We start from the raw sequence: 21,700 nt of genomic DNA on the forward strand, positions 1-21,700 counted from the left end.
GAGAGATGAGTCTTGCCGCTTCCCCTAGAAGAATTCTCTAAGACTGAACCTCCTCAAAATGCTGTGTATGGTGTCTCACAAAATAGAGAGGGGTTGGGGGAGCGCCATGGTTGAATGTCTAAAACTGGCCCTGAGGAATGAAGCTTTGAGGTGCTCGTCAACAAATGCTGTCATGTTCCTTCCTTCCCCCAGATTCCATTTTGCTTAAGACCAATTCTGAGAATCACTAATTATTGGAGCCAGGAGGGAGCCCATGTTTCATCTGGTTCAAGCCCCTTGTTCCAGGCCGTGAATGGCTAAGTGAAACAGGACAGATGACTCTTTCCTCTTTCTGGAGATTCCATCCTTTATCTTGACGGCGTTATTCAAAAGTTCTTCCTTTCCTCTAACTAAAACCTCTCTGGCTTTAAGTCAATTTCTTCTTGCTCAGTTCTCAGTGGACTAGAAAACAACTCATCAGTGTCCCTCCCATAAAAACCCTTCCAATATTTGAAGACAAAGATTAAGTCACTCTTTAGTCTTCTTTTCTCCAGGCTAAACAACCCCAATTTCTTATGTTCTGAACTTTTTCTCCAAGGACCCATTTACCAACCTTCATCATTTTTGATGCTCTACTCTGGCTTCTCTCTAGTTTCTCTCTATGCTCTTTAAGGAGAACAAAACTGGAAATAACATGCCAATAGGGGGTCTGACAAATGCAAAGAATCAAGCAAAAGGATGACTTCTCAACTTCCTTTTAAACCTCCCAGTACCAAGTTGTAATTTTAGCAGAGCATTCCACTGCTGACTCAGACTCATCTTTTAATTGGCCATCAATCCAGGCCTTTTTCTGAACTTGTGGGTGGCTAGTCTTTTCTCATCTGGCATTTTAAACAATCAATCAATGGCATTTATTGAGAGCTGTGTGCAGAGCACTGTAATAAGCCCTCGGGAAAGTACAACAGAAAATTGGCATTTGTCTGTCCCTAAGTGCCCTCCCCTACCACGCACTTGCCCCTAATGAATTTATACACCAAAAAAAGTGAGACTGTTCTCCCTCCTACTTAGACTGTGAGCCCCATGGAGGGCAGAGACTGTCTCCAACCTAATTAACTTGTATCTACTCCAACGCTTAGAACAGTGATGGTCACATAGTGATCGTTTAACAAATGCTATAAATTTTTTTAAAAAAAGATGGAAAAGCCAGGACATCATCACCCAATTTACTGTTTTCATTATTTACTACTTTTACTCTCCCAAACACAGAGAAGCAGGATGGCCTCGTGAATAGAGCATGGGCCTGGGAGTCAGAATGTCATGGGTTCTATTCTTGGCTCTGCCACTTGTCTGCTGTGTGAACTTGAGCAAGTCACTTCACTTCTCTTTGTCTCACTTACATCGTCTATAAAATGGAGATTAAGACTCTGAGCCCTATGTGGGACAGGAACTGTATCCAAACCGATTTGCTTGTATTCCTCCTTAGTAAACACTTAACAAATACCAACAGTAATAATAATAATGATGACATTTGTTAAGCGCTTCCTATGTGCTGAGCACTGTGCTAAGTGTTGGAGTAATAATAATAATAATAATAATGTTGGTATTTGTTAAGCGCTTACTATGTGCTGAGCACTGTTCTAAGCGCTGGGGTAGACATAGGGGAATCAGGTTGTCCCACGTGGGGCTCACAATCTTAATCCCCATTTTACAGATGAGGGAACTGAGGCACAGAGAAGTTAAGTGACTTGCCCACAGAGTAGATACAAGGTAATCAAGTTGTCCCACATGGGGCTCACAGTCTTAATCTCTATTTGGCAGATGAAGTAACTGAGGCAAAGAGAAGTCACGTGACTTGCCCAAAGTCACCCAGCTGATCAGTGGCAAAGCTGGGATTAGAACCCACAACCTCTGACTTCCAAGCCCATGCTCTTTCCACTAAGCCATGCTGCTTCTCTGTAATAATAATAACTTAATACAGTGCTGGTAAATGCTCAATAAATACCACTGGTTAAATGACTGATTTAGATAAAGAGACTCCTGACCATGTACTCATAGCAGGTCTCAGAAAACATCTGCAACTTTACTTTCAAACTTTTGCTTGGCAAGAGGATAAAAAAGTTTTACAGCTAAAATTCATCTGGCCTGCCCCAAACTCCCCTTCTCCTCTGCCTGCTCTCTCCCACCCTGGCCCAAGTTAGCCGCTCCAGAAGTGCCAGGTGTCAGACGATGGTAAGTGGGGAGAAGAGGACAGCAGCACCGTTGGCAACTGGAGGGGCGATTCCAATGGGAATGTGCAGCTCTGTAGCTGTACAGAAAATAAATCAGTTAAAATAGTAGATGTAAAATGGGGGAGTGAGGGTTTGTGGGCACAGAGGTCACAGAAACCTAAAGGCAAGAACCCCAGGGAGGGATGATAGAAAAAAGTTCTGGGGTTCACTTTTGTGGCCCTGACAGCAAGTTCTCACATATAGCTCTTGAAACTGAGCACTTTTGCTTAAATACCTGACCAAAGGCATCACTTGATTTATTTATCAAATTGGGAACATAAACTTAATATGTGGTTTATCAGGTGCCTTCTTGTAGACTAAGACCCCCACAAAATACAACATAAGGTAGAATGATTTTTACAAACTCTATGCCTTTATCCTGAGGAGCCCCATGCTCACTGTCCTTTTTCACTAAATATTTTTTGGTCCCTCTCTGATCCTCTTTCATCTTTATCCTCTTCCCCTTCATATGGAAGCATACCTCTGAAAAATACCTTATCATTATCCTATCTTTTATCTCTTCCCTCTCTCAGCTCTTTTCTAAACCTCTTTGTTAGGGGCTTCCACAGGGAATGTGCCCTGGGGCTGTAAGTATATGCTCTGTGTTCTTTTAACCTGGCTTTATAAGGCACCTGAAAACTCACCCTAATTTGCAGCATCAGCAAGCTCTAGGGCAAAATAGACACCCTTTCCAAACTAGAGAATTTAATTTGAAAGTGTGGAAAACAACCTTTTTAATCCTTGCAGATTTACTTTAGTAATCCTTCTTTAGAACTGGGTTGTCAGACACGAAAACACGTGCAGACCCATGGCCTTTGACTAAGTGAAATTAGGGTTGGCCTAAAGAAAATCAGGCAGTGGGCCCAGTGAGAAATAGAGCATACTTAGTCTCTCCTCTTTATTCCCCTTTGCTTCTCATTAGAGATTGTGTGGTGGGAGGATCAGTTAATTAATCTATCATACTTATTGACCACTTACTGTGTGCAGAGCACTGTACTAAGTGCTTATGGAACACATTTGCAGTAGGCAACTCTCTGAAGACATACTATCTAAATGAAACACAGCAGGCATCCATGCCCCTGCCTGAAATTCCCTCAACCAGTCATTTAATGATCAATCAATCAGGCACTGAACTAAGTATGATAATGATAATAATAATTGTGGTATTTGTAAAGTTCTTCCTCTGTGCCAGGCGCTGTCTCTATCTGTTTCCGAACTGTACATTCCAAATGCTTAGTACAGTGCTCTGCACATAATAAGTGCTCAATAAACAGGAATGAATGAATGAATGTACTAAGCACTGGGGTGGATACAAGCAAATCAAGTTGGACACAGTCCCTATCTTGCAAAACGCTCACAGTCTTCACCCCCTCCATTAGGTTGTACACTCCTTGACGACAGGAACTATATCTTACATTTCTACGGTATGGTTTCAATCACCCAGTAGAGTGCTTTCCTCATAGTAGGTACTAAATGAGAAATGCTGCTGTTGCTGCTGCTGAAGATGAAGAATTAGGCCACTGTTTAGTTCTTGAGCACATCCAAAGTGTCTTCCTCTTACTTTGTAAGTGCAAAGCTATGATAGTGATCATGAAATGATTTACTGAGCAAGAATGGGTTACTGCCATTTGTTGATTAAGCCCAATTTGTCCAATGATTTTATTTCACGTATGATTGCTGTTTATTTAAGAAAGGACTATCAGTGGTAATTTTTTTCCCCTGTAGGTGGTTTGATGTACTAATTCTTGCACTTGCTGATGATGTTAATTTTTAAGCACTTACTGTATGAAAAAATATGCAAAGTGCTGGGATAGAGGCAGAATAGTAATAATAATTGTGGCATTTGTTAAGCGCTTACTATGTGCCAAGCAGTTTATTAGGCACTGGAGTAGATGCAAAATATGCAGATTGGACAGACTTCAGGACCCACATGGGTCTCATGTCTAAGAACTGGTATTTAATCCCGATTTTACTGATGAAGAAACTGAGGACCAGAGAAGTTAATGGACTTGCCCGAGATCACACAGCAGGCAAACGGCAGAGATAGGATTAGAACCCAAGTCCTCTGATGCCCAGGCCCTTGCTCTATCCACTTGGCCACACTGGGTCATGTTGCTTCTGAGATTCGACACAGTCCTGCCCCACAAGAGGAAAGGAGAAGAAGTATTTTATTCATATTTTATGATGAAGAGACTGAGGCCCAGAGAGGCTAAGTGATTTGCCCAAGGTCACACAGCAGACAAATTGCTAAGTCAGGAAAAGAACCCAGGTGCCCTGACTCCGAACCCCATACTCTATCGACTTGGACAGGTTGACTTGCTTTCAGTTTTTCTGTTAATATCACAGACCTCCTGAAGCCTCTGTTTGAGAAGTCCCCTTCAGCCACTGACATTGTCCAAAAGTCCATAGCATTTTCTGACAAAATCAAGGTCAGGAACCATGGGCTTTTATCCTGAAGCAGTAGGGATAATCCCAGTCGCTTCCTCCTGAATGCAGGAGTTGAGCAGTGATAAAGGTGAATTATTTTGACATTCTTAAATGACTTAGCAGAGAAATAAAAAAAGGTGATGCTGCAATTATACAGAGATTTCCATATCTGACTTTGGTAGTTCTCTGCCATTATTTTTGAATTTCAAAAGAAATAGACCCTTAACTAGGATGAATGGAGCTATATATTTTGGAAACTGATGGACTACTCAAGGACATCCATACTGACCAATAAAAAAAAATTTTCTATACTAAAATACCTCTGGAGGTTATTTTCAGCTAAACTGCATATTACTTCTAGGGACAAGACTACTTTGTTGCCTTTGTTATGAGGCTCTAAGCCAACTACGTGAAGACTGTGAGTGGAGTTAAAGATGAAGAAATTCACTGGATTTTGATGGGGAAATCTAATAAAAATGAAAAATGTTGTTATTGTACTCTTTTTCGTGGTCATTTTGAATGAGACAGACATCCAGGTGTATGATTACAACTTGATCATACATTGCTAAAAAAAACTACCCTATTTCTTGTTTTGAAAAGAAAAATAATACACTACCATTCAGTACTCAACCTATTCTTGATTTTCTTTTCCCTCTGTCATTTCATTACTATGTCCCATTTGATTCTGGTCGATCTCTCTCTCTCTTTCATTTTCTCTATGTAATCCCACTGAATCAAATATGTATAGTAAGTAAACAATAAATGAAAGAGTTTCTCTAGTATTAGGACTTGTCTTTCTAAGATGGGCATATATTACATGGTGCTATTACTTCTGAATGTATGTTGTTCCACATTAGTATGAAAAAAATAGTTTTTTGGTGGTTTTTTCTTTGATTGAGTCCTATGTGTTCCAGTTCTCAGTGGTTCTTAAAAGTGCTTAGGACTGGGCCCTTAATGCTAAGAGATTAAATGAAGGAACGGGCAATCACTGTCTTTAAAGGCATCCTTTTTTAAAAAAATCAATTATGCTACCTGCATTTTTGCCTAAATTTCTTATTTTTTCAGGTACAGAGGATGAGATGAAATTATTTTGGTTTTATTACACAAGGTTTTATTCTTCTCATCAATTTTTTTGTGTCTGTTCAAACACTAAACATGTTTGAATGATGGCAAAGTCAAAATTATGACTAGCTGATTTTACCCTTCACTGCACTTGTCAAAAAAATTAAATTAAAGAGCAGGCTTATGAATGTAATGCATGAACTACTGCAAGGCATTCAGAAAGACAGAATGTCCCTTCTGTCCAATCTTTTTTGAACAATATGCCGCATGAGAAAATGTGATAGTAGTATAAAGAAACTCTGCCATTTAGTAAATATTTGGGGCAGTCCATCCATGGTTCATCTACCAAGAAAACAATTGTAATAACATAATTGGAGGCCGTTAATTCTTTGAGGTACAGTTAGAAATTGCTTTTTATTAACATGTCAAATGTTCTTTAATTTACTGGAAAGAAGTTTCCTACATGCAGCTACTTATTTAATATTCTACGATTGTATAGGGCATTCTAAGACATGCGTCAAGCTGCCATGATCTTTTATAGAGATTTTCAATATGATGGAGAGATACTGCCAAACCATTGCAAACCAATGAAGCAGCTGGATGTGGGAAAAAAAATATTGTTCCAAAGATGCTATTATTGAACTCAAAGGAATAGTTTTACAGGCTGTCATCTGTGGATGGATGTTTGGGTGGTAGGCAGAGGATGTTAAAGGAAATAAGACAACATGTTTTTCCATAATCAGGAAAGAAGTTTCATTTACAGGGAAATGGCACATAATTTCACTTGACTCACTAGCACTCTGGGCCAATTCTATTTAATAATTTTTTTCTTTATAGGTTGTTGCACCATTTTGGTGGGGAAATCATTTTTCTATCTCTCTCAGATTAAAACATTTTCTGAGTACAAAAAAACACCGCTCATTTGCTTTAGAAAGAAAGACAAGGTAAAATCTAGAAGGAAGATTGGTTCTGAAGGAGGCTTAAGGTCATCCTTCAAGTAGTCCTGTAGTTAAAAACAACAACAACTAATGTCATTTGAATTCATAAACCCAGATCCAGAGCAAATCGAAAGGGGGACTTGTGGACTTGCGTCGAGGTACACCATGTCAGGAGTTCCTTGCCATTCCTTCTCTGGGTCTTAGCACAGTCTCTGGTTTCTGGTCATTCATTCATTCAATAGTATTTATTGAGTGCTTACTATGTGCAGAGCACTGTACTAAGCGCTTGGGATGAACAAGTCGGCAACAGATAGAGACGGTCCCTGCCGTTTGACGGGCTTACAGTCTAATCGGGGGAGACGGACAGACGAGAACAATGGCACTAAACAGCGTCAAGGGGAAGAACATCTCGTAAAAACAATGGCAACTAAATAGAATCAAGGCGATGTACAATTCATTAACAAAATAAATAGGGTAACGAAAATATATACAGTTGAGCGGACGAGTACAGTGCTGTGGGGATGGGAAGGGAGAGGTGGAGGAGCAGAGGGAAAAGGGGAAAATGAGGCTTTAGCTGCGGAGAGGTAAAGGGGGGATGGCAGAGGGAGTAGAGGGGGAAGAGGAGCTCAGTCTGGGAACGCCTCTTGGAGGAGGTGATTTTTAAGTAAGGTTTTGAAGAGGGGAAGAGAATCAGTTTGGCGGAGGTGAGGAGGGAGGGCGTTCCAGGACCGCGGGAGGACGTGACCCGGGGGTCGACGGCGGGATAGGCGAGACCGAGGGACGGTGAGGAGGTGGGCGGCAGAGGAGCGGAGCGTGCGGGGTGGGCGGTAGAAAGAGAGAAGGGAGGAGAGGTAGGAAGGGGCAAGGTGATGGAGAGCCTTGAAGCCTAGAGTGAGGAGTTTTTGTTTGGAGCGGAGGTCGATAGGCAACCACTGGAGTTGTTTAAGAAGGGGAGTGACATGCCCGGATCGTTTCTGCAGGAAGATGAGCCGGGCAGCGGAGTGAAGAATAGACCGGAGCGGGGCGAGAGAGGAGGAAGGGAGGTCAGAGAGAAGGCTGACACAGTAGTCTAGCCGGGATATAACGAGATATATAACGGGATATTCCTGTTCTGGCCTAAGAAAATCTGAATGACCTAGTGGATAGAGCACAGGCCCAGAAGTCAGAAGGTTCTAATACCGGGCTCCCCCATTTGTCTATCGTGTGGGCTTGGGCAAATCACTTTACTTCTCTGTGCCTTAGCTACCTCATCTGTAAAATGGGGATTGAGACCGTGAGCCACAGGTGGGACAACCTAATTACCTTGTATCTAACCCAGCGCTTAGCACATAGTAAGCAAAGAGAATCAACTTGGCATAGTAGATAGAGCACGGGCCTTTGAGTAAGAAGGTCATGGGTTCAGATTTCGACTCCTCCACTTGTCTGCTGTGTGACCTTGAGCAAATCACTTAACTTCTCTCTGCCTCATTTACCTCATCTGTAAAATGGGGATTGAGACTGTGAGCCCCACACGGGACAGGGATTGTGTCCAACCCAATGTGCTCGTATCCAACCCAGCGCTAAAGTACAGTGCCTGATACATAGTAAGCGCTTAACTAATACCACAGTTATTATTCTCAAAGGCAAGATCACCAGGTGACAAGAGCACTCTCTGCTCTCCAAAGCACCCTCCTCAGTTTGGTATCTCCTGAGGCTCTGAAAAGAACCTGGACTGCTCAGAAGGGTTCAGGAAAATTGAGGAAAAAAACATCGTATGGTTTTCAGAAGGTTCACTTGGAATTCTATTAATTATGGCTAATTATGGTATTTGTAAAGTGCTTATTATCAAGCACTGTTCTAAGCACTAGTGTAGATATAAGTTAAACATATTGGGCAGAATTCCTGTCCCACACAGGGCTCAAAGTCTAAGCAGAAGGGAGAACAGGGTTTTCATTCCCATTTTAATTGAGGAAACTCAGGCATAGAGAAGTTAAGTGACTTGCTCAAAGTCATACAGCAGGCAAGTGGCAAAGCTGGGATTAGATGCAAGGTTCTCTGACTCCTAGACCCATGTTCTTTCCCCTAGGTTATGCTGTTTCTACTGCATGGGAGTGAGAGAATACCGTGGCAAAAAGGCAACTTCCTCAATGAAGAATGATTATTCTTTTCCTCAGAAGCAACTGGGAGCAGAAATCGAATGCAGTATTGCCCTACCTGTGTGTGGTCTGGTGAATGAATCTTCTCCAAAGTGTAAACTAAGGCTGTCTATCCACAGATTAATGTCAGCCATTACCCCCACAACATGGGAAGAACTGAATTCCCAGCCTGATTACTTACACTGCTACAGGATGTTTTTAATCAATGGATGCTATAAGTATCTGCAAGGAATTCCTTCCTAATAGAATCAGAATCCTAAGACACAGGCTCACATATGCAGCAACAGAAAGAGCAGGAGAAGCAGCATGGCCTAGTGGAAAGAGCCCGGGCCTGGAGTCAGAGGACCTGGGTTCTAATCATGGCTCTGCTGCTTGTCTGCTCTGTGACCTTAGGAAGTCATTTCACTTCTCTGGGCCTCAGTTCCCTCATCTGTAAAATGGGGATTAAGAATGATTTTTAGATTGTGAGCCCCATGAGGGATTGGGACTGTTTCAATTCCCACTGGTGCATTTCCTGCCAGTCCTTTAATACAGTTTTCTGCCCACAGAAAGAGCTTAATAAAGAGCTTATTATTACTGAAACTAACTAGCTTGGTTTTTTCAGGGACTGCATGAATTAATTTTTCCATTACACTGACTCACAAGTCTGAACTGCAATCTACATAGCCCTAAGCACTATAAAGTTGATTACTGAATGTGGCAAGGAAAATCCTATGGACCATATTGTTAATATTCTACATCAGTGATCATGCGTTGTCAGCCTCGGGTACTTAGAAAAATCCACGCCAGAGATTAAAACTCACAGATCTCGGGCTATTTCAGCTTTGTGACCATTCAGTTATTTGGTTGTCATGTCTGCCAACCAAGATTAATGAATTATGGTATTTACTAAGTATTTCCTATATGTCAAGCATTGTTAAGTGCTTGAGTGTATAAGATGGACCAACTCAGTCCCTGCCTCACACAGAGCTCATAATTTCAGAGTTGGGAGACTAGGTACCTTATCCTTAATTTACAAATAAGGAAACAAGCAGAGAGTGATTAAGTGATTTGCCCAAGGTCACACAACAAGCCAGTGGTAGAGATGATATTAGATCCAGTGTCCTCTAACTCCTATTTCCACCCTCTTTCCATTAGACCATGACGGTTTATACAACAAATTGAACTGAGATGATTCCAACTGATTCAAGAGAGATTCAGTTTTAAATGCTTCCAACAGAACTAATTCCAAGAGAAATAACATGATTTTGCACCCAAGCCCTCAACTAGAATTTAACAGAGGTGTGAACAACTATGTCCAGCATTGAAAGGCCGTATCATTTTATGTTCAACCTCTCCTTTTCGGGTTAATGGTCTGGACCTCTAATTCTCAAAATTATTCGATCAAGCTCTCACAATAAGCCAGAAATGGAACTTGCTCCTTTCATCCAGCGGGTGCCATCTTAGGTGCCTGTCAGGCGGTGACAGGGGGAACTCCTTCAGCGTGCGGCTTGCCATGTCAGAAGGGAGACATTTTGAACACTCCAGAAGTCTGAGTCACTTACCCCTGCTACAGCCGTCAGTCAAACATATTTACAGACAATTTACTATGTGTGTGCAAAGCACCATACTATAGGCGTGGGAGTGTACAATATAACAGACAAATTCCCTGCCCACAACTAGCTTACAGTCTAGAGGGGGAGACAGACATAACTGTAAATAAATACAGATATGGACGTTGGGGCAGTGGGTTTGGGAGACGGGAATGAATAGAGGGAGCAAGTCAGGGTGACACAAAAGGGAGTGGGAGAGAGTAAAGGAGGCAGTCAGGCTGAGTTAGCATTGACCTGGTGGGTTTGCCAAAGCATTCCACCCTCCAATCAAGTATCATCTATGGGTTGACACCTGTGCAACACACTGGGCAAAGCTGGTGGGCTGAATGACATTGATTCAAAGGTCTGTCAGGATGTGAGTAAAGTGACCCTGAAAACTGTTGAGTGGTAAATAGGGGGAGAGGGTGTGATCCTCTCCCATTTATGTTTTCCTTGTGGTGTTTTCTCTAATTTGAATGGACTGTTGATCTCCTCTACCTTTTTTTGTTGGTAAATATGTGATATTTCTTGAACAGTAATTTTTTTTTAACCTCCCCTTTGCTAGATATATTTTTCTACAGGAAAAACAAAATCCAAGTTGGTACCAGTTACTATTAGGCACAGTGTTAATCATAGATTGTTCCCGGAATGTACAGTGAATTTGGACCTGGCATGAGTCATGAAGACAAAAAGAGGACAACATCTTTCATGTGAAGTATCTGAGAAGCAACAGCAATCTCATTTACACGGTTCCTTGCTTATATAGAGAATGAAGTCATTTCATTTTGGAAAGGGGAAATGGACAGAACTTCCTTACTAATAAATGTTATTGCTACCAAAAATGAGTCAATCTTCAACCTATCGTCCATAAAGAAATAATCTGGAAGAGTAAAAGATTGGCTACACTAAGGTTTTGAATTTTGATGGGCTTTGGGTGTGAAAACTTAAACAATGGTCACTTGCCCTATGAAACGGTCATTTACATCAAGTCTTTTTAATAATGAGTAGTATTTATTAAGCACTTATCTGCAAATACTGTACTAAGCATTGAGGTGGGTACGAGATAATCAGGTTGGACACAGTATTAATTAACATAGCATTAATTAGATAGTGTAAATTTAATAGTTTCCAGAGGGTGAATGTTATCACCTCTATTTGCCAATCTGCAAATCTCTTTATACAAAAGTCTACCCTGCCCAGAGAGGAATTGCCACTAAAGCCACTTCACTCCTCAGTGGTGAAGGGCAAAGAGTTGGGGATTCCCTTGTCCACTGGAAGAAGAAGCATGGCCCGGTGGAAAGAACCCAGGACTGGTATGAGGAAAGTGGATCACATAACAAATTTAGTCATACCACTGAAAAGAAGAAACAATCGTTCCATTTTTGCATTTATCTCTGAGAAAATTGGCTCTTCCAGGGCTTTCAATGACTTTGTAATCTGGGAGTTAACTCAATAAAGCGCTTTCAAAAAATAAGAAGTTTACTCTCCTCTCACCAAGAGATTGGCCTAAATATTAACTGCCTGATCAAAACACACTGACTTCTAGGAAGCGATAAGAATGTTTTCTGTTACTATACTTTCTTCTTATCCCTATTGCTGTGGTTTGATTCCAGGGAGATTTTGAACATGTTCAGAAGAAAAACAAATTATCTCAATAAACCAATAGCCCAGTCACTAGGTGATTGGTATTGATCCTGACCCTAACCACCACAAACTTTCAGAACATGTTACTCGTACACACAACATACAATTTTCCACTTTGCAGAAAACAGAAAATCCATCATCTCATGAAAATGACTTCTTAAATTTGGCTTTTACCTTGACAACAAAATAAATCGGTATCTGAATTTCATCCTCATATTAGAGGGAGTCACAATCACATTAGCAAAGTATAAAATAAATGTTCTGAAACCTTGGACAATGGAATACTTGAAAATGAAGGTATATTGCATAATTTTAAAATTTAAGATAAAGCACATTTCTTCTCACAGTGGAACAATGATGGATGTTTTTGAATAACGAGCACGTCTTACCTTCACTGGAATCTTTCGAACATTCAGTTTTCTCTGCTATGCTCTTTTTGGAAGGTGAGAGATCCTTTTGTTCCGATCCCTCTGCAAGTATAAAGATTTAATACATCTTTGTTTAAATATTTACCAGCAGAAACCGATAACTAAATCTAGTGATGATTTCATTGCTGGATATTTCCACTTATGACTATAGTGGGACTTAATTACAACATCATCTGTCAGAAGACTGAGAACTCAACTTTTACTGCCTTCAGCATTTCAGCTATAAAAGTGGAAATGAAAACTACAGGCTTGAATAACTCCAATGTTTTAATCTGCCTCAGTAGTTCACACATACAAGCATACATAAATTGTTATTTTTTCCATTTTGAATTTTTCCTATCAAAACATTTTCCCTTTCAAAGAGGCATTTATTTCACGTTGGATGTAATTTATATAAATACTACTTTGCATTTGTAATAATAAAAATAATTATGGTATTTGTTAAGCACTTATTATGTGCCAGGCACTGTACTGAACACTGGGGTGGATATAAGCAAATTGGGTTGGACACAGTCCTGTCCCATGTGGGGCTCTCAGTCTCAATCCCCATTTTAAAGATGAGGTAACAGACACCCAGAAGTTAAGTGACCTGCCCAACGTCACACAGCAGGCAAGTGCCAGGCATTTTTTCCACATTTTAATTTTTTGCACAGTTCTTTCACATTATCTCATTTTTATTTTCACTATAACCTTGTAAGGTCGGTAAGCAGTAAGTACAATTTTTCTCATAGTATGGATGTGGAAACTAAGGAACAGAGAGACTCAGTGAATTGCTTGAGGTCACATAGCAGGCTCGTTGTCTGCTACCTGTCTCCTAGTAATGTGTCATTTACTGAAAAGGGCAAAACCATCCTACACATGTGCAGAACGGTGCTTACAGGATAGTCATATTTCCTTTAAGTCTCCGTTTTTATTATACACAGATGTGTTGTCTGAAGTATTTGCTGAACAACATGGAAAACCACAGCATTTCCCTAATAGTTAACCATCAGATAGGGGACACAATGTATACAATCTCAGTTCCTACTGGCAGGGAGGAAAGATTTGAAAACTCCTGAATAAAGAATTGTGAGAGAGGTGAGCATTTGTTCAGAGTTGGAGCTCGGAAACAAACTTGCATCTAGACTAAAAAACAGCCAACACTCAGATTAACAGCACCAACTCTGTGCGAGGCTGAAGTGCATTTAGCTCTTTGACTTGTAAAGAAAAATGTGATCTTGCAAACTAACAGCTACAATCACTCTGTTCACAGCCCTCTTCGCCCATGTTTCCCAAACCACTTGCAGAAAAGCTAAAACTTACCCTCTCTTTTTAAGGTGGTTCAAGTGGACTGAATAGTTAAGTAAGTTTCCCAGGTCCCTCAATAAATCAAGAAGAGATTCAGGAACAACAGTGCACGTATCCAAATCCCAAAGTGAACTCCCCACATTCTCTCTTGGTTTCTCAGACAATAAACTGCATTTCACATATTCTGCTAAAGGCGGTCAACTGCACCAGGGTGGATACTCCAAGTTTGTTATTAGCCAGGTGTTCTGGGCATTGTTTTCAAGGCATTGAAATGGAGATTGGGAACAAGAGGAGTCAGTTCTTATCACATCTGAGCCCTCCCATTGGGCCCCCTGGCTTCGGGTTATGGAGAAAGGCAGAAAAGTGGGTATTGTTTCAGGGTGTCTGCCAGAAGACCCAAAAGCCCATTTAATAATAATGACTAAGGTACATGTTTAGCTCTTACTATGTGCCAAGCACTCTAACTAAACTGTAAGGTAGATAAAATCAAAGCAGATGAAACACTGGCCCCAATAATAATAATAATAATAATGTTGGTATTTGTTAAGCGCTTACTATGTGCAGAGCACTGTTCTAAGTGCTGGGGTAAACACAGGGGAATCAGGTTATCCCACGTGGGGCTCACAGTCTTAATCTCCATTTTACAGATGAGGGAACTGAGGCACAGAGAAGTGAAGTGACTTGCCCACAGTCACACAGCTGACAAGTGGCAGAGCTGGGATTCGAACTCATGAGCCCTGACTCCAAAGCCCGTGCTCTTTCCACTGCTCCACGCTGCTTCTCTAACCCAATACGGTTCACAGCTTTGTTGGGTATTTTTGTTGGTTAATTAGATAAATAATTGCCACATTTCCATTTTAGTTTGCCCGGGGGGATCTGGTATCTGTGGACAGAGTACTGTACTATACATCAGTCACACAAATGTAAGTACCGTGCAAGTGCTTACAGAGCAAGTTCTTTTCTTGACAGCCCAGCTCTCATACTCATGGAGAGCACTCAGAAGAGAATTCACCCGATAGCAGAAGAGCAAAAATCATTCACATCAAAAGCATACTGTGCAGAGTTCACCCAAATGCTTCCAAAGACAGAGAAATTGCTCAAATGTATGAGACTCAACTCAAGAAATTTCTTAGGTTGTGCTGCTTTTAGATTAGCAGATTTAGCTCACCCAGAAGACAGAAGGGAATCTCTGCATACTTTATTGAACCACAAAGTTAGAAAAGGCAAAAACACCTTTCAGCCTTTCAATCTTTTCTGATAGCAATGAGGATTATTCTCTCCCGCCCCCGTTATATCTTCCATTATTTTCCCCTTAAGAGACGATTCCACAGTCTAACACATCTCATTAGGAGAGATTTCTCCTTTTCAACCCAAATTTAGCTTTTCTCAGTTTCATCCCATTATTTTAGCTTATTCCCTACTCACTTGGTTGTAAATAATTCTTCCCCCTCCTTTAAGGCCATGTCTTACATAACTAAAATAAAATTATCAGTTTGACTGCAGCAGTCATGTTCGCACAATTGACTGGCTGTCTGGAAAATGCCAAGATTCTTAATTTGCCTTTCAAACCACACACTCACTCACAGATGAATTTTATAGTCAGAGGTGTCATCTTTGAATTACAAAGGGTGATATATCTGTTTACATATACATTTCTATAAAAATCACACTGTGTGTAGAAATATACACATCTATGTGTATGTATTCATTCATTCAGTCAGTCGTACTTACTGAGCGCTTACTGTGTGCAGAGCACGCTATTAAGCGCTTGGAAAGTACAATTCAGCAGTAAAGACAGACAATCCCTGCCCACACTGGGCTTACAGTCTAGAAGAGGGGGTGAGATAGTTATCTAAACAAGAAAACAAGCATCGATATAGATAGAATTATAGATATATACAAATCAAAACAAGTAAACAGGCACCATACACCCACACAGCTGTATCTCTTGCAACTGATGCAAAAAACACTGCAGCTTCCTGTGAAGGTTGGAGCAACTGTGCAATGAATCACATCCCAATCATACACTTTTTGATACTGCAATATGGCTTCCTAGACATGACCTATTTTAGTTCATCTTTACTGGCTGTCACTGCATTTTCTGACAGTTAGAGACCCTGGTACCACTAATCCAGCATTTCAACCATCTATTAAGGCAAGGACAAAGCTGCTCCAAGGCCTTGAGTGGCAGCCGCAGGAGGCCCAAGGCCATGGATTTAGAGGTTATCACCCTGAGTGATTAGAACTCCCGTGTGAAACGGTCCCTATGAATGCTGATCTGCTTCCTTTATATTCAAGAGGACAATCAGGTTATCATCTGAGGTTTGTGCATTAGACTGTAAGCCAGTCAAAAGGCAGGGACTGTCTCTATCTGTTGCCAACTTGTTTATTCCAAGCGCTTAGTACAGTGCTCTGCACATAGTAAGCACTCAATAAATACTATCGAATGAATGAATGTTAAGGTTACTGTGATTGCCTAAATAAGATTCTATTTATCTATTTCGTTGGTATTGATGCCTGACTACTTATTTTGTTTTGCTGTCTTCCCCTTTTAGACTGTGAGCCCGTTGTTGGGCAGGGATTGTCTCGATCTGTTGCCAAATTGTAAATTCCAAGCATTTAGTACAGTGCTCTGCACACAGAAAGTGCTCAATAAATACGATTGAATGAATTACCCGGTCATATAGCACTCGTTCACAACTATGAGCTCTTTTGAGAGCTTCCAACCCAGAAGATATTCCACTAAGAGAAGTAGCGTGGCTCAATGGAAAGAGCACAGGCTTGGGAGTCCGAGGTCATGGGTTCGAATCCCAGCTCTGCCACTTGTCAGCTGTGTGACTGTGGGCAAGTCACTTAACTTCTCTCTGCCTCAGTTACCTCATCTGTAAAATGGGGATGAAGATTGTGAGCCTTACGTGGGACAACTTGATTACTCTGTATCTACCCCAGCACTTAGAACAGTGCTCTGCACATAGTAAGCGCTTAACAAATACCAACATTATTATTATTATTAATCCTGACTTGCAGAGTGAGGCTAACTACATATACCCACATCCAGGTGCCTGTGGCCATGTTCAGTTTTTTGTGTGTCAATCACAATGGTGAAGTGAAGTCTGGTATTCAAATATATGGATTTTTATCAGTAATCAAAAGTTGAAAAAATAAGGTATTGACTTCATACAAAAGTCACTGAACTATTTTGGTCAACCAATAAAAATATCGGTATTTAACACAGAGAATTCATCTCAAGATTTGTGGGGCTTTTTTTTTTTTAATGGCATTGGTTTAGCGCTTACAACGTGCCAGGCACTGTAATAAACACTGGAGAAGATACAAGCTAATCAGGTTGATCACAGTCCCTGACCACATAGGGCTCACAGTCTTAATCCCCATTTTACAGATGAAGGAACTAGGGCACAGGGATGTTAAGTGACTTGCCTGAGGCCACACAGCAGAAAGTGGCAGAACTGGTATTAGAACTCAGGTCCTTCTGACTCCCAGGCCAGTGCTCTATCCACTGCTTCTCACTGTGGCCTATGGTATATTCAGTCGGGAAAATTTCAGTTCTAACTGTGCCCTTGTGGCCTAGTAGGTCATGTGTGCTAGCTCATTGGATTAAAAAAAAATGCTAAATATGAGGGGAACACACTCCACAATCAAGTGGGCTGTACTCCGCAGTGAATTAACACACTCCACAATCAAGTGGGCTGTACTCCGCAGTGAATTGGTCCGCATTTGTTTTACAAGTCGCCTGTTGGTTGTCCCCGGACTATGGAGATCCTGCAATCCCAAAATAGAGAGCATCACCAGAGAAGGTTACCCTCTAGCATGGAGACACCCTGGTTGATGTACTTTTGATTTACTCAGGAGGGAGCAAACCATAATGGAATAGGAAGTGCATTACAGATCCTCAAGTATTCAAAAGCAGAACCTTAGGGAACTGCAATCAGCAGCTTTTTGTGCTCACATAAGTTACCTGCGTTCCTAGGGCCAGTGACAACAGATCCATTGGCTGAGACCATCTGCTTAAGTTATGACCTTCAGGAAACTGAGTGAGACTAAAAATGATTAGTGACTAAAAATGATGAAAAAATAAATCCATTGTTGTGCAACCTTACTGAAATAAAATGATTTCTTAAATTATTCCCTTAAAATATGCTTCTGCATTAGCATGAAATAACTCCCCTTGACACCAATATGCATGTTTATGACACTTATGCAAATGATCTTTAGCAATATAAGATTCTTACACTTATTGGTCAAAAGGGCACTAACTCCCTACAGCTAAAGGATATCTCAAGGATGCTTCATGTTGGCAGTAGGATTATAATGGCACCTACCACAGCAGGTTCTTGGAATCTAATCCATGCATATATTCAGGCATGACCTATTTGCAACAGGCTCATTAAGGCCATAATGCATTAAATGGAGTCGGTTTTAATTAAATGAATTGTCTTGGGTGTGTACAGATAAAGATATTTTTCAAAATATAGCCCAGAGATGAAATCTTTATTGCTAAAAGCAGGTCACAAGCATGTATATTTCTTTAAAGAATCTCCATTGCCACTCCTATTTAAACCCTAAAGCTCCACTCCTGAAAAGTAAACACTCATCAATCATCATCTGTAATAAAAATAATAATAGTAATAATAACTACAAGAAGATAAGACTGAGCAACCACAAGCAGTTGAAACAACAAAGAAGAATACTTGCAGCAACTAGTTCAGAGGTTGGAATGAATAGAAAATGAAAACTTGCTCCCAAGTGAGTGTTTCTTGTTGAATGAACAGAAATCTCTGATCCTCAAACGGGGAAGAGACAGCTCTCAGACAGATGGCCTATTATCTAGCTGCGCCCAGCTTGGAGTGTCATTTGGCCCACAGTACATCATGGTATGGACCAAATGGCAGCTCACATTTCTTAGCTTACCTAGTGATTCAGTGGTCTCAGGGAATGGGGCCAAGAGAAGCTTCTTAGAAATGAAGCACTTCACCAGACCCTAATTTGGGTGAATCAAGGAATATCATCTGTGAGAACAAGAACCCAAGTTTTTTACCCCTCCATTTTGAACTAATAACTGTTCTTTGCTTCAATATAAATAACTGTCACATGACAATCACCAGATGTTACCTTAAGCGCCCACATTTTAAAAATACAAACCGGTATTATTTTAAAAACGTAGCAGCATGGCTAAATGAAAGAGCATGAGTCTGGGATTCAAAGGACCTGGGTTCTAATTCCAGCTCTGCCACATGCCTGCTGTGTGACCTTGGGCAATTTATTTAGGTTTATGTGCCTCAATTTCCTCATTTGTAAAATGGGGATTAAATAACTGTTCTACCTGCCCCTTGGACTGTGAGCCCCATGTGGGAGAGGGTTAGTGTTCAACTTAATTATCTTTTATTAATCCCAGCACTTAGTACTATACTTTGCATATAGGAAGCACTTAACAAATACTACAAATATTATCATCATCATCATCATTATTATCAAATTGTATAACACAAAAATACTCTGGACACTGTTCCCTAAGGGGAAAACATTTCCAACACCAAATACAATAAAATCACATATCTACAGACCTGAATCTTCATTCATTGCTGCATCGTCATCTTCATTATCATCATCTGTCAAAAAAATTGGCAACAATTACAAAGCCATAAAACTTAATGTAATGTAATATTGACCCTGGAGGCCAGATTATAAACTCAGCAGAAGACAGCTACTTTGACCCAATATTTAAGTGTCTGCTGCTCAAATCTTAATACTGGATTCAAGGGAAAAGTGGAACATCAAAAGAAAATGAAAAAAAAAATAGGATATGTACTAGTTTCTATTTCAAGGTTCTAATATATTTTGAAATTAAGGGCTAGCAAATATGTCATTAACAGATTTTTGTGACAGCCTCATGTACTTGGGGAATAAGGATACTTTCATTTGATTCTTAAGTCTATTCAGCTCAAAATAAATCTTGAAATTCATTCCCTAATGTATTCATGGCACCGTTCTGGGTTGTATTTACTAAGAAAGATTAAAAGCATAGGCAAGATATGCAATTATAATTGGAGACAAAATATTTGAATTCCCACGCAAAAAAGGAATTAATTCACTTATTTAGGTACATCAAGCATGTAGATGTACCCTCTTAGGAATGGCTGACCCTCAATTAAGTGGGAAAAAACCTACCATCTAACTCTTGGTCCCTTTTGCTTAAGATAAAAGTTCTTCAAGTCAGACCATTGTAAACTTAGTAATTTAGCCCACTTTCTGATTCATTCACTATTTAATGAAAAAGGTTTTAAGGAAAAGGTTCTCCTGCTCAAAAATATCTTCTCAAGCAACTTTTTAAATCAAATGCTTCCGAGATTTCTTAAGGAATTTTGTGAAATAGTGTTTTTTTGAATCCTCTTTTCTGAAAAGTCTTTAATGTAAAAATTCAACCCCCATTCTGCATTTGTTTTCCCCAACAATTTTGCATAGTCTCTACCAAAATCACAATGCCGTAGAGACAAAGTGCTACAATAATAATGTACAGTGCTTTGGCTCTAGAAAGCCTAGAGGAAATGCTAACTAACGAATCAAATCCACTTCATATCAAATTCAGTCCATACCAACGGCTTGGGCACAAGTGAGGAAGCTGGAGACAGGGCAAGGAAACCAACTGGCCGCCAGTTCAAAAACTGCAGTCCTTTCTCAGGTGAGCATGTTGACCTCAGGGGTTTCAGGGAGACTTCTGAGTGGGGATCATGATAAGTGGGTACAGAGTTCCATTAATATGCCCACTCTCATCCCAGAAGTCTCTGTGAACATTTTTTCTACCTGAAAGGTTAGGATTGTTTCACACTGATAAGAACTGAGCAAGAAGACAGACAGGAAAGTGAAGGCCTAGTCCTTCCCTAACTAGGCAACCAGGAGGAGATATGATTTTGTTAAGACTTTGAAGGGGAGGAGAATGATGGTTGGGAATGAAGGGTGAGGGACTCAGGGCAGGAGAACTCAGACAAGGGATCAGCCGCAAGATAGACGAGACTGAGGTACAGTGAGTAGGTTGGTTTGAGAGGAGTGAAGTGATTAGTAGGGTAAGAGATCAGCAAGGTAAATTGAGGGGGAGAGTTGACTGAGTGATTTAAAGTAGATGGTAAGGAGTTTCTGTTTTCTTTGGAGATGGATAGGTGACCACTGGAAGATTTTAAGGAGGCACAGCCTGTGTGTTTTATTTGGAAAAATGATCCAGGCAATAGAGTGAAGCATGGACTGAAGAGGGAACACATAGAAGTCAGGAAGATCAGTGAGGAAGTTGATTTAGTAGTGAAAGTGGGATAATAATGATAATAATTATGGTATTTATTAAGTGTTTCTATGTACCAAGCAATGTTCTAAACACTGGGGTAGATACAAGGTAATCAGGTTGTCCCAGGTGGGGCTCACAGTCTTAATCCCCATTCAACAGATGGAGTAACTGAGGCACAGAGAAGTTAAGTGACTTGCCCAGGTCATATAGCCGACAAGTGGCAGAGTTTGGTGGTTGGTCAGCATGGTAGCAGTTTGGATGGAGACGAAAGAGATGATTCTAGGGACGTTGTGAAGGTAGAACCAACAGGATTTGGTGACAGACTGCATGTGTAGGGTGAAAGACAGAGAGAAGAGTTGAGGATAATGCCAAGGTTAAGGCCATGTGAGACAGGAAGGATAATGGTGCTGTTTACAGTGATGGGAAAGTCTGGGGTTGGGGGAACAGCGTTTGGGTGCGATGATGAGTTTTGTTTTGGAAATGTTGACTTTAAGGTGTCTGCAGGAACATGCAGAGATGTCCTGAAAGCAGGAAGAAAAGGAGAACTTCAGAGAAGGAGAGAGGACAAGGCTGTATGGGTAGCTTTCGGGAATCTTCTGAATAGAAAAGGCAGTTGAAGTCTTTGAGAGCAAATGAGTACTACCATACAATCAACCTTATTTATTGAATCT

At 40.6% G+C, this 21,700-nt stretch overlaps 1 protein-coding gene across 6 annotated transcripts in view; it reads right to left on the reverse strand.

Moving 5' to 3' along the window:
* MACROD2 (mono-ADP ribosylhydrolase 2) overlaps window positions 1-21,700 on the reverse strand; it is a 1,182,461-nt gene that overhangs the window by 75,133 nt on the left and 1,085,628 nt on the right. For all 6 annotated transcript variants that reach the window (XM_029072595.2, XM_029072594.2, XM_029072593.2 and 3 more), the window contains exons 10-11: window positions 19,321-19,365; window positions 12,413-12,493 (exon numbers count right to left, since the gene is read on the reverse strand). In XM_029072595.2, the coding sequence (XP_028928428.1) occupies window positions 12,413-12,493; window positions 19,321-19,365 (126 nt within the window). The remainder of the gene's footprint in view (window positions 1-12,412; window positions 12,494-19,320; window positions 19,366-21,700) is intronic.

The sequence above is a fragment of the Ornithorhynchus anatinus genome, chromosome 9 (genome assembly GCF_004115215.2).
Source record: "Ornithorhynchus anatinus isolate Pmale09 chromosome 9, mOrnAna1.pri.v4, whole genome shotgun sequence".
Taxonomy (NCBI): Eukaryota; Metazoa; Chordata; class Mammalia; order Monotremata; family Ornithorhynchidae; genus Ornithorhynchus; species Ornithorhynchus anatinus.